The sequence below is a fragment of the Onychostoma macrolepis genome, chromosome 17 (assembly GCF_012432095.1).
Source record: "Onychostoma macrolepis isolate SWU-2019 chromosome 17, ASM1243209v1, whole genome shotgun sequence".
Classification (NCBI taxonomy): domain Eukaryota; kingdom Metazoa; phylum Chordata; class Actinopteri; order Cypriniformes; family Cyprinidae; genus Onychostoma; species Onychostoma macrolepis.
In genome coordinates, this window is record NC_081171.1 from 13,464,234 (window position 1) to 13,479,557 (window position 15,324).

At 39.0% G+C, this 15,324-nt stretch overlaps 1 protein-coding gene across 2 annotated transcripts; it reads left to right on the forward strand.

Moving 5' to 3' along the window:
- Positions 1 to 2,421: 2,421 nt before the first annotated feature.
- rlf (RLF zinc finger) lies at positions 2,422 to 15,314 on the forward strand. Of its 2 annotated transcripts, XM_058748656.1 has the most exons (9): positions 2,422 to 2,734; positions 6,307 to 6,461; positions 6,643 to 6,724; positions 8,946 to 9,081; positions 9,331 to 9,533; positions 9,629 to 9,765; positions 9,940 to 10,081; positions 10,172 to 14,442; positions 14,601 to 14,775. In XM_058748656.1, exons 1-9 carry the CDS (start codon positions 2,540 to 2,542, stop codon positions 14,638 to 14,640), a joined length of 5,361 nt encoding a protein of 1,786 aa, XP_058604639.1. In that variant the 5' UTR covers positions 2,422 to 2,539; the 3' UTR covers positions 14,641 to 14,775. The 2 variants fall into 2 exon arrangements, with proteins under 2 accessions (XP_058604639.1, XP_058604638.1); XM_058748655.1 differs by having other exon boundaries at positions 2,426 to 2,734; positions 10,172 to 15,314.
- Positions 15,315 to 15,324: the final 10 nt, after the last annotated feature.

Here is a 15,324-nt window from a genome sequence, read left to right on the forward strand (position 1 = left end):
AAAGCATTCTTTGGATGGCTGAAATTAAGATCAACCTGTACCAGAATGACAGGAAGAAAAAAGTATAGAAAAGGCTTGGAACAGCTCATGATCCAAAGCATACAACATCATCTGTGAAACATGGTGGAGCAGTGTGATGGCATTAGCATGGATGCCTTCCAGTGGCACTTGGTTACTGGTGTTTATTGACGACGTGACAGAAGACAGAAGCAGCCAGATGAATTCTGAAGTGTATAGGGATATACTGTCTGTCTGGCCAGATTCAGTCAAATGGAGCAAAGTTGATTGGGCGGCGCTTCATAGTACAAATGGATGTTGACCCAAAACATACAGCAAAACCAACCCAGGAGTTTTTGAAGGTAAAAAAGAGGAATATTCCACAATGGATTATTTCAGTTAGTCTGATTTATTGTCAGTTGATTTGGTTAAAAATAAATCAGACTAACTGAAATAAGCCTGGCTTATTTGGTAAACTTGTTTTATGGAACAGGCCCCTGATTTCAACCCGATTGAGCATGCATTTCACTCGCTGAATACAAAACTAGACAAAACTAAAGGCAGAAAGACCCACAAACAAACAACAACTGAACAGTACAGCTACAGTACAGGCCTGGCAAAGCGTCATAAAGGAGGAAGCCCAGTCTTTGGTGATGTCTTAAGGCAGTCATTGCCTGCAAAGGGTTCTCAACAAAATATTAAAAATGAACATTTTATTTATGATTATATTTACTTGTCCAATTGCATTTGAGCCCCTGAAAATGGGTGGGACTGTGTATGAAAATGGTTATAATTCCTAAGCATTTTGTTATATTTTTGTTTAATCTTGATTTGAATCTTGTTTTATTTTCAATTCTGTTCTGGTGGCATACAGAACCGGAATGATGAAAATTGTGTCAGTGTCCAAATATATATATGGATCTGACTGCATAATAAACAGTTATAGAAGTAATTATTACGAAAGCCTACATGATAGTAACTGTGATTTCCACACAACAACAGATGGGTGATGGGGATATTGAACGTAAAATTGGTTTCACTTTCATTTTGATGGTCCCTTTAACACATTCTCTTAGCCGTAAGTAATGCTGCACCTAACTCTCATTAGAGTGTTAGTAGAGTATTAGTAGACTGGTAGTGTTAGGGTTAGAATAAGTTGACGTGTACTTGCAAAATTACTTATAGTCAGTAGTAGAATGTCTGTTGGGAGACAATCACAATAAAAAGTTATCATATATTAAACAGACAGTCTACTAATACTCCAATGAGAGTTAGTTGGCATCAATGTTACTTATAGAAAACAGATTGTTCAAAAAGGACCATCAAAATAAAGTGTTACCGTAAAATTGTATTAAATTGCTATCAAGATAGTATATGACATGTATAGGCCCCTGGGGAACCACAGGTTCCTGTAAAGGTTTAAAAATAAAGGCTTTTAAATAGACCAAGTGACAAAACTCCACAATTAGACTAAAGACAAAAGGGAGTGATATTTAATTGTGGAAAGCATGAGGGGTGAAACTTACAAAAAATGAGCTATACAATCATTTGTCAGCTACTCATAAGAAAAAGATGGAGTTCTGAACAGGGGAAATTCATATGGGGCTGCTGTCTTCTCAGCTTTGTTGCTTTGTCCAATACATTCTTTTTGCAAGACAGAGAAGACCACATTTGTGGCCCCAAACTTTCTAGCCCCTACTAAATTTACTCATTCTGAGTAAAAGAAAATTATGTTTTAGTGTATTTACTACTAAACAAATCAAAAACACACAAGCCATTTTTATTTTGATTACCATTTTAAGTGATAGATAGATAGATAGATAGATAGATAGATAGATAGATAGATAGATAGATAGATAGATAGATAGATAGATAGATAGATAGATAGATAGATACTAAATTGTGAACCTGGACCACAAAACCAGTCTTAAGTCGCTGGTGTATATTTGTAGCAATAGCCAAAAATACACTGTATGGGTCAAAATGATAGATTTTTCTTTTATGCCAAAAATCATTAGGATATTAAGTAAAGATCATGTTCCATGAAGATATTTTGTAAATTTCCTACTGTAAATATATCAAAACTATGCATCTCGGCCAAATATTGTCCTATCCTAACAAACCATACATCAATGGAAAGCTTATTTATTCAGCTTCCAGTTGATGTATAAATCTCAATTTCGAAAAATTTACCCTTATGACTGGTTTTGTGGTCCAGGGTCACAACTGATCTATACAAAAATCAAACTCAAAAAATCTAAATTGTTTATATTTTGCTCATTTTTGAGAATTTCATAATTACTCTGAAAAATGTGCTTGAGGAAGTTAGGCTATTCATGCCGTACTTTGTTTTAAAGCAAATATAAAAACACCTCGTTTTGTATAAATCCATTTGTTTTTGTGCAAAATAAATATTCAAAGCAGCGGGGTCAACGTGTTGTGTGAGAGTGCACGTTTGCAGGGGGAGTTCCTCTCTTCAATCCCACCTGGAGCAGAAGGCCCTTCGCTATCACATGACTGCATGTGTGCGTACGCGCCGTAGATGCCAGTGAACATGGCGGATGAGAACGCAGAAGCGGAGCTCGACTGGAGCGGCCGACAGAGCCTGCTGCTCGACGAGGACACATTTTTCGCTATGGAGGGTCTGCAAGCCACCTTTCAGCAACTCGAAGCCGAGCTTCGGCAGCAAGACGTTTCTGAAGAATCTTCCACGGAGTATTGCAATAACTTCTGCCAGGTACGCGTTGCCAAAAACGCTGCATGCATGCGAATTGTTTATATGCAACGTTTCAGAGCTGTGGTGGCTCGCGTTAGCTGACCAAGATGCAAGTTGTGGCTGAAACCAACCATGCGTGGATGCTATCTCAACGTGTGGGCCGTTTAGTGAGCCATGCAAACGCAAAACTACCATAAGCTAATAGTGTTGGCATGCACGCCCAATAATTAGCTAATTTAGAGACGTTGTAAGCTGTAAGTTGGCAATTTCTAGTAGCAAGCTGTATTTGGTTGTGGTAGCTAGCTGATACTGCATGTAGCGTGTTGCACGGCTTCCTCTCTTAGTATTTGCGGCTTGTTTAAAATCGCGTATCTGTGATCCGTAAAACCACGTATTTGAGATATGCCTCATACGGCCTGCTTGGAACCGCATTTCCATGCATTATGGGAACAGGTATATCTTGAACGGGGGGTCCAGCACGATAGTGGGGTGGGGCTCGGTTGTGTTTATCTCATGCATGTACTCGGTCTCTACTAACTTTGATGTCCCTCTGTCACGTGTCACTTCTAATCAACCTTGGGAGTGTTTACTTACTTGAGTTCAAACTCAGACCCATTTTAAGAGACCCAGTTCGCTTTGCATTCCCACTCAGATCTATTTTTAGTTATGATTGGGTTCAGTTTCCATTCACACTGTGTTGTTTTTGTGGAATCAGCCCACTTGAATATAATTGTTATATAGTATTATTGATGGTGAGTAGAGCTGTTTTTAATTTTAAAAGTTAACAGCCAGTGAACAGTACTTGTTTGTGTTCAGTAAAATTGTTGGCATCATTCAAAGATTATTATTTATTTAATTAAACTACACATACTAGGTATATTTAGAGGCAAAACTCAGCTCTGTATTGTTAATCTCTTTACTACAAAAAATATTAATCTTTTTATTTTTTATCTGCTGTAACTTTCATGGAGTATGTCAACACAGTTCTGTTGAACCCTCAAGCCTTCATTTTTGTCTGCTGAAGGAGCACATTGAGTTGCATTTAAGTGTAGTAGTACAATAGTTTCTTTTTACACTACCGTTCAAAAGTTTGGGGTCAGCAATATGTTTTTTTATTTTGAAAGAAATTAATACTTTTATTCATCAAGGCACATTAAATTGATCAAAAGTGACTAAACTTTTACATTGTTACAAAAGATTTCTATTTCCAAAAAATGTTTTGAACTTTCTATTTATCAAAGAATCCTTAAAAACATAAAAATGGGAAGCAGCACAATTGTTTTCACCAGTGATGATGATAAATGTTTCTGAGCACCAAATCAGCATATTAGAATGATTTCTGAAGTATCATGTGACACTAAAGCCTGGAGTAATGACTACTGAAAATTCAGCTTAGCCATTACAGGTGTAAACTGCAGTTAAAAATATTAAAATGGAAAACGGTTATTTAAAATTGTCACAATATTACTATTTCACTGTCTTTTTATCAGCCTTGGTGAGCATAAGAGACTTCAAAAATATTATGACCCCAAACTTTTTAACAGCAGTGTATATGCTCTTTGTTCTTTCATATTCATAGAAGCTCCACCATGTGTCATCATTAGTGTTGTTCAGTAACAGCAGAATTGTTTGGTTTAATGCAAATGTGAATTTACGTGAATCGAGAGAGTGCACTGTGTTCCAATTTGTGTTATAAACAAGCCATGCATGTACTTGCATGATATATCAAGCCATGCATTCACTATTTGATGTGAACTGCTTTCAGACTCCTGAAACGAACCGTTTAGTACAGATAATTTGGTCTGAGAGGTTTAAGATCTCTATAAAAATTCAAAAAAGAATTTATTTATTTTCAAGAATTTAAAGTGGGTTTTAATGGGTGTCTTTTCATTTTGTATCAAGTTTGTGTAGAAATGTTTTGCATTGCAACTTTGTTAAAATGATTGCACGTGCCTTTTGGTGTGATTTTTGTCATTGTTGAAGAATAATAACTATTACTTGTGACAGTACCACGTCAGTCAGGCAAAGACATTTTTTTTTAATGTGACCATAACACCATAAAGCTAATCTTTCATTGTTGGTGCTTCACTTGTAATTTGGTCATAACAAGCACATTAACAGTGTCCCATTGGGAACCTAAAGGCCCCATTTAGGTTTAACTGACTACATTTGAAACCTCAGTTCTCCCCCTTTTTCCTCAGCATCAGTGTTGCTGTGGCAACGACTCCAGCCAGTCTCAATCCTGACAGATGTCACACGCCACACCCTACCTGTCTGCCTTAGAAGATATTTTATAATTAGCAAAAAATTGTAGTAATAAATATGTTCATTTTTCATGTGTGTGAATGAATGAAAACATAACCCATGGGCAGATGTTTTGTGGAGCGGGAAGAAGTTCTAAGTTTTCACCTGAGCAGCCATGTTTTGATTGAAAACAAGTTGGAACAGGTTTGCCGCTTGCTATAAATCTTGAACTGCTACTGATATATGTTTGTTTTGCGGTTAAAATACACTTCTGTAACCTTTGGAATAGGCTTGTTTTAATGCAGGTAGATGGTTAACAATTACACTATTTTGAACCCAAAGAGGTCTAAGTATATTCTTGTGAAACTGCAAATTGTAATGTCCTATTTTGTGCTTTTAGTATTTAGACTATATTTTGAAATTACCAGAATAAATATCTAACCACTAAGAGTTTTTTTACTCAAGATAATGAAAGTCTCAGAAGGAAGCACCCAGTTGCTCTGGGAATGAGTCTGGTTAACAGGGCTATACCCAGTTACCCAGAGGAAGCTTTCCTAACCTTAGTTTTATAGGTTAAATATGGCATGACATTTCCTCTCTCATTCTCTATAATAAGATATCAGCTGGGATTTGACATCCCAGAGGCTTGAGGTTTGTGAAAGGGGAGTTTGAATGTGTGTGAAGAACGAGGAGGTTATCTGGAGTTGCTCTGTGCTCTAGTTACATCTGCTTCTATCCCTAAGGTCCAATCAGAGTGCCTCAGCACATATGGAGTGCTGTGGAAGTGTTGTGTCAGGGGTTTCTCCTCACATCCTCCCTTGTGTGGACCTGTAGGTTTGCAGTAGAGACAGTGTGTTGGAGCCAGGCTCTCAAAAGACCCTTGTTGGGTCTCTGAAGAAGTCTAAACTCTTCCACCTTTGTCTTGTTTCTTGATCGTAATACGCTAAGAAGTTTAGGGTTGGGAAGATTTTTTAAAGTGTTTTTGACAGAAGTCTCTAATGCTTACGAAAGCCACATTTAGGCTATTTGATCAAAAATGCAGTAAAACGGTAATGTTGTGAATATTAATACAATTTAATGAATACAATTTAAAATAACTATTTTGTATTTAAATATATATGTAAAAATGTAACTTTCGACCTGTGATGGCAAAGATGAACGTGTCTTCAGTGTCACATGATCCTTCAGAAGTCATTCTAATATTCTGATTTGGTGGTTAAGAAACAGTTCTTCTAATCGATATTTATTTGACTCTCAAATAAAAGCAAAGATCTTATCTGTGTGGTGTTTAAATAGCTTAATGATTTTTTTTTTTTTCATGATCTTATTCATTTCACTTATTCTTGTAGGCTTTAATGCATTACGCTGGGAGCAGGAATTCAGTGGAACATGGATTACCTCTTTTGGAGGTCTACTGTCTTTCAATCAACTGTTTTGCTGCTGCTCGGCCACATCTCACAGGCGACTCTCCCAATGTTGCCCTTGTGCTCAAAAGACTTGCATTGTAAGTGCAACTTTTGCTAATATATAAAGGTAGCCTATAACATATTATCCATAATTTGTCTGCAAATATTTTATTCTTTTCACAAATGTTTAAAAACGACTGAAAAGTTGTTTGCTGGCTCACCTGATCATAGAGCATTAGAACCATATTCATTTTTTCCAAATGTTGTGATCATCTGCAGGAGTTGCCTTGAATTGCTGTTATCAGTGCCTCAAAATGAAATACCTTTGGAAGCATGGCTGCAGTTCCATGGTTCTGTTCAGGTAAGATCAAATTATTGGGTTTTATTGTGATAAGCTCAATTTATTCTGTGAGATGGATCAAAAGTTAAATTTTTACTGAACAAAAGACCCAAATTAAATTTTCTGGATCCTAAAAGATTTCCTATTGTGAAGATTAGGGAAACCTTTTTTTTAGGGGTCAAACCATAATTGCCAGTCCCTCTATTGAAGACCCTTGTTGCAGATGATGGACAGACTGTACTGTTGTTTAAGGACATTAGACAGGCATGTACTCTTGGTGTATTAAACAGAAAGAGGGTCATGCTTTATAGATTCCCAATGTGAAATTCATTTTACAATCACCCTAAAATATACTGAAAAAACTATAGTGGCATTTTGCCTAACAATCAGTGTGTTTGCTGCGCATGAACTGCAAGCAGTATACAGATGTGATATATATATGTGACCATGGACCACAAACCCAGTCTTAAGGGTCAATTTTATAAATAAGCTTTCCATTGAAGTATGGTTTGTTAGGATAGGACAATATTTGGTTGAGATACAACTATTTGAATATCTGGAATCTGAGGGTGCAAAAAAATCTAAATATTGAGAAAATTTCCTTTAAAGTTGTCCAGATGAAGTCCTTAGCAATGCATATTACTAATCAAAAATTAAGTTTTGATATACCTCTGGTAGGAAATTTACAAAATATCTCTATGGAACATGATCTTTACTTAATATCCTAATGATTTTTAGCATAAAAGAAAAATTGATAATTTTGACCCTTTGTGGGCTATTGCTACAAATATACCCATGACTGGTTTTGTGGTCCAGGTTCACATAAGATTATTTATGTACATATTAGGGCTGAAACGATTAGTCGACATTATCGACAACGTCGACAATAAAAAATTGTCGACAAATATTTTTGTTGTCGAGTAATCGTTTGATCTCACATGACCTAATGCAAGAGCCTGCAATACTGCGGTTCGACCAGTGTGGCGCTGTAGCGCAAGAATGTAATTCAGCCCTCTTGGATGCAATTCAACAGAAGAAGACACACCCGAACCTGAGCAGCGTTTGATGAATATGTAAATGTATATTGCGCGCTTTCTCTCAGTAACAAAATAAACAACAAAAACTGACAGCAGTGTGAAAGCAGCAGTTAAAAATGCATTTGATTACAACGATGTGGATGTTTGCATGAGCTCTGCAGTTAAGTACTCAAGTAAAGTCCGTTCACATCATGTTTATTTATATAGTAACTTACTATATATTAAACATGAAAAACCAGAGTCAGTGTCGCTTTCAGTTAGAATTACAACTTGATTTTCTGAAATAAAGCAGCTCTCCACTGTGGAGCTAGCTAATGATAAAATGTTTTTATTATTGGGGAAAAAATATTTAATTAAAGTGATAGTTTGTTTTACAGAGATCAAAGCTTGATTTAGCTCTGTTTTGGTTATCATAACCATATACGGTAGGCTATTTTAAGACATTATGTTGTGAATAAAATAGTTTATCCAAAGCATCTCATCACTTACCTTTATTTTGATTCTTATCACTTACAAAAGGAGATGTTAGGCAGAATGATGTGTTACTTTTCCATGTAGCTAATTAAATGGTGAGAGAGTGTCTCTGTCTGTCATCTCATTTTGTGTGCCAAATACATCTATTTGTATAATGAATTGGTAACACTTTAACAAATGATACCTTATTGTAATGTATTAATTAACATGAATGAACAATGAACAATACATTTATTAAATTCATGTATTAATCTTTGCTAATGTTGGTTAATAAAAATACAGTTGTTCATTGTTTGTTCGTGTTAGTTCACAGTGCATTTACCAACGATAAAAAACACAACTTGTGATTTTTATAAATGCTGAAATTAACATTAACCAAGATTAATAAATGCTGTAGAAGTATTGTTCATTCTTAATTCATGTTAACTAATGTTAACCAATGAACCTTATTGTAAAGTGTTACCAATTAATTGTATAATAATTGTAATGACATAATATGCTTTTCTAAAGCTGAAGTGACCTTTATTTATGTTAGAATATGTATAACAATATTTTAACTAATTGCAAAAGCTGAATAATCAATCAAAGTCTACTGATTAATCAGTGAAATAATCGACGATTAGTCGATTAATCCTTCTAATAATTGTTAGATTAATCAATTATCAAAATAATCGTTTGTTGCAGCCCTAGTACATATTATTTTTCATGGTGTGGTTTGACTCTTTGTACAGGCGGCCCATGAGGCCATGCTGCAGTATGGCAGTACAGATTTGCATGCCCTGCTGAACATTACAGGTGAAGGTGGAGCTTGGAATAATCCTGTCCTGGTTTCACTTCTTACCGGCCAGTCAACAGATCCAGAAGAAGGTAACACCACATTAATACAATATTATGTAAACAAACTCAGCATTTCACTGCTTTCATGTAGAGAGTGGTTGAACAGTTTGTTGTTGGTGTATTCAGCTGTGTGGACAGGCTGACATTTTATTAGGCAATATATTATGTTTGACGTTTTGCCAGATAACGTGATATCTAAAGTCAGACCTTAAGACAGTGTTGATATGTGCAGATAAACTCATTCAGCTGTTTACTTATGATTGTCTTCCTCTGGAACAGTGAATGCCTATCTTGCTTTGGAGGGAGAAGGTTTCATGGAAATGCGTATCAAACACCTGGAGAAAGTAGGGGAGGTAGAGAAAGCGCTGATCCTCAACAAAGCCTGTGCTAACTGTAGCCTCCTGCCTAACCAATCTACTTTTCGCCAAACCTTTGTCACCCAACTGTGCCAGCTGCTGCCTAGTGAGGAAGCTATTTTAGAGGTAAAGTACCCAGTTTTTTTAAGTGATTGACTCCGTTCATGATATGTTTTAATAATAAACTAAATTATTTTACTATCTCTCCCTCTGTCTATAAGATTTCTAGAATAGATGCAAAAGATGTCCTGGACATTATTTGCAACATGGATGCTGAGGGCGAAGAGAGCACAGCTTTCATCCTGTGCACCACGTATTTTACACAGCAGCTACAGCAAGACAACCTGGACTGTTCCTGGTGAGGACCTGTTATATTCAAAATACACTGGACTGTCTTTGTACTTGTATTTAGCTTTGTTCACTTGTGAACGGATCACTGGAGATAATGCTAATATCAGGTGTACATGAGATCTGGATTTCCATGTGAATGGCAACTCTAATGAAGTTTCTTGATTCCTGTGGTGTTTGTCAGGGAGTTAACCCTCCTTTGGAGTAAACTGCAAAGAAGAATTGATGTGTCCCTCGAATCATTTATTGAACGGTGCCTCCAGTTTGCAGCCATTGCCAGGACTATCTACCATCTTCTATTCCTCATTCGTGTAATTCAGACAGAGGTGAATAGACCTGTTTCCTCCCTTGTTACTTGGTTATTCCTTTTAATGTATGCTAAGCTGTTCCTGACTTTGTCTATTGTATTTTTACAGGCAATGCAGCTTGGCCTAGCAGTTTCAGTTGAACTGTGTGTGAAGGCTCTTCGGCTTCCAAATCAAGATGTAGACGCGAAAACAATGGTCTGCAAAGCTGTTGCCTGTCTCCTCCCTGACGATCTGGAGGTTATACGGGCTAGTCAGCTCACAGAATTCCTCTTATGTCCTGCTCAGGAAGCCTTTGATGTCCTTGAGGAGCTCTACACACGTCCTGATCAAAAATATGATGAGGAAAATGCAATTATTCCAAATTCCCTGCGTTGCGAGCTGCTACTTTCTCTGAAAGCACATTGGCCCATTGATCCTGAATTCTGGGACTGGAAGACATTGAAGCGCTACTGCAGTCAGTTACTGGGGCTGGAACCGGAGGAAGAAGTAGAAGATGAAGCAGTACCAGAGGAGCTGTGTAATGCTGGAGCAGTTCTGAATGAAGAGGCTGAGAAGGAGGAAGAAGGTGAAAGTGAAATTAATGTATTTAGCAGCACTGAACAAGAGCAAACAGTGGAAAAAACAGAAACCGAAACGGGCCAAAAAGTCTTAAAGAAAAAAGACTTGGAGGATGTCTCTAAGAGATCCGACAAGCAAGAGAAGAATAAATTTGTCTGTCAGATATGCCATAAAGAAGTGGTTGAGACACGAATCTGTCACCATGCCAGAAAACACATGGAAGATGATGTGTGGACATGCCCTGTGTGTCTACAGAAGTTTAAAAGTAAAAAGGAGTTTGAGCCACACTCTAAAACACACATTCAGATTCCTGCAGAGGGTCACTGGAAAAAGAAAAAAGTGAAGAAGAAGGTGGACCCGAAACAATATTTCAAGGAGGATAGTTTTGATGAGTTAGAGCCGGGTCAAATTCCTTTAGACCCCTCTCTAGCCATGTACTATCAGTCCACCCACGACCCTGTTGTATTAGAACATATATTAGAGAAAGCCGCCAGTGTGCCTGATAAGCAAGTAGAAAATGACTATATTACATTTGACTCCATTAAAACACACTATAAGTTACAGAATCGTGACGTTTACCAGTGTCCAGCCAGTAACTGCTCAAGAAATTTTAAACTTTTCAAATATTTGGGTGTGCACATCAAAAATGAACATGATAGTGAAGATCCCAACCTGAAACATTATCTGGAGATGAAAGACCGTCGGGAGAAGTGCACTTTCTGCCGGAAGACCTTCATGACTGCCTTTCACCATCGCCAGCACCGTTGGCTCCATTATGGAGATCATCCCTTCATGTGTGTGGTCACAGGATGCGGTGCCCGTTTTGACACCACCAATGAACTTATAGCACATAAGCATAGTCATGGATTCCGTTTGTCCTACGGCTGTGAGCTGAAAGGCTGCAGTTTCTCCTATTGTGACCTTGGGCAGCTCTACCACCATGAGGCGCAGCACTTCCGCGATGCTGCTTACACTTGCACCAGTCCAGGGTGCAAGAACTTTTTCTACTCCCGCAAAGAATTTCTTCAGCACTTGGCAACCCATGACATCACCTTTACAGAAAAAGACTTTGAGACACAGAGAAAAATGAAAAGGAAACACTTGCTCCCAGTTGTGGAAAGCTCTGGGTCAAAGGCGGAAGTAGAGAATGGTGTCCAAAAAGGTTCAGGTTCTTCACAGCTGTTGGTCAACAGGGAATCTAAGGTCTCGTTGACATGTGTTGCTGTCTGCTTTGATGGTAGGAAGTTTACGTGTGGCTTAAAAAGGTGTGGAAGGACATTCACTACTGCAAGAGAACTTCAGAAGCACTTGAGAATTGCTCATCCAGACGAATTTAATGAGGAGGATAAATTATGCAAGAAGAAAGTACAAGCAAAGCATTCTAAGACTCAAGCCAATGAATTGCATAAAAGTAGTCAGGATAACACTCTAAGAAGGTCATCAACGGAGGAATCTATTCACGAAAAAGCTCCCTCACCTGCTCCCGAGTCCACAGACTGTGACACAACCCCTTCAAGCGTGGAACTTGGTGCAGCACTAACCGAGATCATGCTTGGATTGAGTCAACTAAGCCTTAATTCTCCCAGCACCAGATATGCTACGCGTAATTCACAGAGCACTTGCACGCCTACCTTGAAAGCAAGGTCACCTGCCAAAGCAGCGAACAACAAAAATGAGGTGAGATCTCATGTATCGAGTATTGATTCAAAGAAACTGCCAAGCAAGCCAGAATCACCACAAACACGTGACAACAATAAAGACCCTGAGATGGAGCAACTGCAAAGCAAGCCCTCAACCAAGCCTTACACCTGCGAAGCCAAAAGCTGCCACTACCAGAGCGTTACCAGTAGTGCTTTAATGCAGCACTACATTAAGATTCATGGCTACTCTGAGGAAAAGGTTAAACAGATGGAGGTGTTTCAGTCTCAAACATTCAAGCCTTCCAAAATGCCTGACAGCACTGAAAATTCTGTCTTGCAGGACGATCAACCACATAGCGAGTTCCTTGTGCAGGCCACAACGAAACCTTACACCTGCGAAGCTAAAAGTTGCCGCTACCAGAGTGTTACTAGTCGTGCTTTAATGCAGCACTATATGAAGGTTCATGCTTACTCTGAGGAAGAGGTGAAAGAGATGGAGGTGTTTCAGTCTCAAATATTCAAGCCTTTCAAGTGCCATCTCTGCTCCAAGAGCTACAGAAACAAAAAAGAATTGAGGATCCACTATATACATATGCACCACATAAATAAAGCTGTTGTTGAACAGATGAGCTGCTCTTTTAAAAGAAAGCTAGTTGATAAAGCACCCGTGGTGTCATCATCTAAGGTGAGGACCAGGAAGAAGTCACAGTCTTTGAAGATGGATGATGTTAAAACCCAAAGACGAGAAAAACACCTGTGGCAACAAAAATGCCAGAAACAAGATTATCGGTTGTGGAAGCGCAAGCTTTATAGAAAAAATGGACAAGCTAAAGCTGAAGAGAAGAGCCAAGTCCCTTCTGAAACTGATGCGCATGTAAACCACTCAAGTGTTGATGTAAGGGGAAGTCGCCGCTTGGTTGCTAAAGGGAATCTGAGCTACATCCTCCATAAATACAATAAACCCTTTCATTGCGTGCATAAAAACTGCAGTGCTGCCTTCAATACTCAGAATGCTCTTGTTGGCCACCTTCAGTTGGTGCATCACTATAACCGCTCCCAGTTGTGCTTCCCATGTGAACACAAAGGATGTGATAAGCAGTTTAACAACTTGTCTAGTCTTACTAAGCATTACCGTAGAGAGCACAACAAGAAAATTACATCGAAAATGCCTTGCAAGTCTAAGCACATACCAAAAAGACAGATGGCTTCATCAGAGGAGCCCATACCGAGGTTCAAGTGTACCTATGCTAACTGCAATGAGTCCTACCATCTCAACAGCAGCCTCTTGCGTCACACAAGTCAGTTTCACCAGAACCAGACTCCCCTGAATCCAGTTGCTACATCTGTGAACAGCGAGTTTAAATCAAGCTATAAAAAGCATGTTTTCTATAGGCACTGCGATCCATCCGATTCCCTTGTGGTGCGTCTCCAGAGTACACCTAAAAAAGATGAGACAAATAGTGGATGCCAAACAAAGTTAATCATCTCACCTTCTTCCCAGTCATCGAAAGATTCCCAAAAGCTGCCTCTTAAGCAGCCTTTGAGGTGCTGCCTCAAAGATCAGGAAATTTCTCGCTCTGACAAGAACTTTGAGTCAATTGAAGAAACCCCAGAGGAGGAGCTGGAAGAAGTACCTAAGAAACCAAAAATCAAACTAAAAAAAGGATTTGACAGGATTGTCTTCCGAACGCATGAGGAGGCTTTACAGATGTGCCAGGACCGCTGCCTTCCTGTGGCCTTCCCTTGCATGATACAGAATTGTGACTCCGTAGTCATGAGCATGCGTAGTTTAAATCGACATTATATTAGCGTTCACAAAGTTAGACGCAAACAGTTGACTGACAATAAGGACAAATTGTGTTACACAGCTGAAAAGTTAGAGGAGATAATACAAAAGAAATCCGCTGTGTCTGCTATCCCTGATTTAACAAGAATTCCAAATGGCGTCCTTAAAATGGAGTATCAGTCCGAGCCTGCAACCCCAGGTGGCCCGTCACTGCCAATGAGCCTCCATTCGATCAAAACTGAATCAAAGGGGCAGGAAGTGATCGAGTTTTCAGAGGAGCCACTCCCCGACAGAAGTTTGCTTATTGCTGCTGAGGATTTGCTCTATGGCTCCCCAAAGTCAAGCGGGCATCCCGAAGAGTCTGTTTCCGAGGAGAGTCCAAGGCACAAAGACAGGTCAGAGTCGGAGTTAACCACACCTCCCCTTATACGCCCTCCACCGCTTGACCTCTCTCCACCATCTACTCTCAGAATTGCTGTTGATGAAAGTTCATTTGAACCCTCTGGTAAAGACAGTAAATCTATTAACATTCCTTCTACTGTTTCCATATCAGTTCCCACCCCAACTCGGCAGCCCCTCAGACGGAAGAATGAACTCTCTGAACCACCACCTCCAGTCCCTCTTTTACCAATCTCAAAGGATCCTGTAACTCACAGTCTTGCCCCACGAGCTTTTGACATCGCAACTTACAAACCTATGGGCTTTGAGTCGTCATTCTTGAAGTTCATTAAAGAGAAGGAGGATATCAAACTTGAAAATCCGTGGACTGCAGTAGTTACTAAGCCTGATCCTCCTCGACGCCGTGATTGTTTCCGACGAAACTGCTCGGTTAAGGAGAATACTCAGAGAGGAGCCCAAATCTCCCGAAGCCGCAAGTTTCGCTCATCCCCTCTGAGGCACTTGATCTCTAAAGGAGAGTGTACCTCTATCCAGAATCTCCGTCTGATTTTGGAAAGAGCTTTAGGGGGCTGTGGGGACCAAGCTATAAAACAGCTTCAGTTCTTGAAGCCTGTGGTGGTTCTAGAGAGGCCAAAGTCCTTTGCCTCCATTCTCGATCTCTTACCCTCTGAAACTAAAGCATAAGCTTCCGCTGGGCGCCAAGGCAGTTAAAACTTGCCCACTTTTTTTATTTGAGAGACTTTCATAGTATTTTTTTATATCATTGATACAATTTTGGTTCTTTGATGCCAGGGTTAGGTACCTTGATTGTGAAGTTGTGAATGTTTATATCTGTAAATAAGGTCAAATAAAACAGAATGACAAATGATTTTGAAAAT

Bases quoted from the DNA above. Each gene is read 5' to 3' on its own strand.
- rlf (XM_058748655.1), top strand. From the start codon at position 2,540: ATGCCAGTGAACATGGCGGATGAGAACGCAGAAGCGGAGCTCGACTGG. The intron at 6,462-6,642 runs GTAAGTGCAACT...GATCATCTGCAG, and splicing joins GTGCTCAAAAGACTTGCATT to GAGTTGCCTTGAATTGCTGT. The intron at 9,534-9,628 runs GTAAAGTACCCA...TCTGTCTATAAG, and splicing joins GTGAGGAAGCTATTTTAGAG to ATTTCTAGAATAGATGCAAA.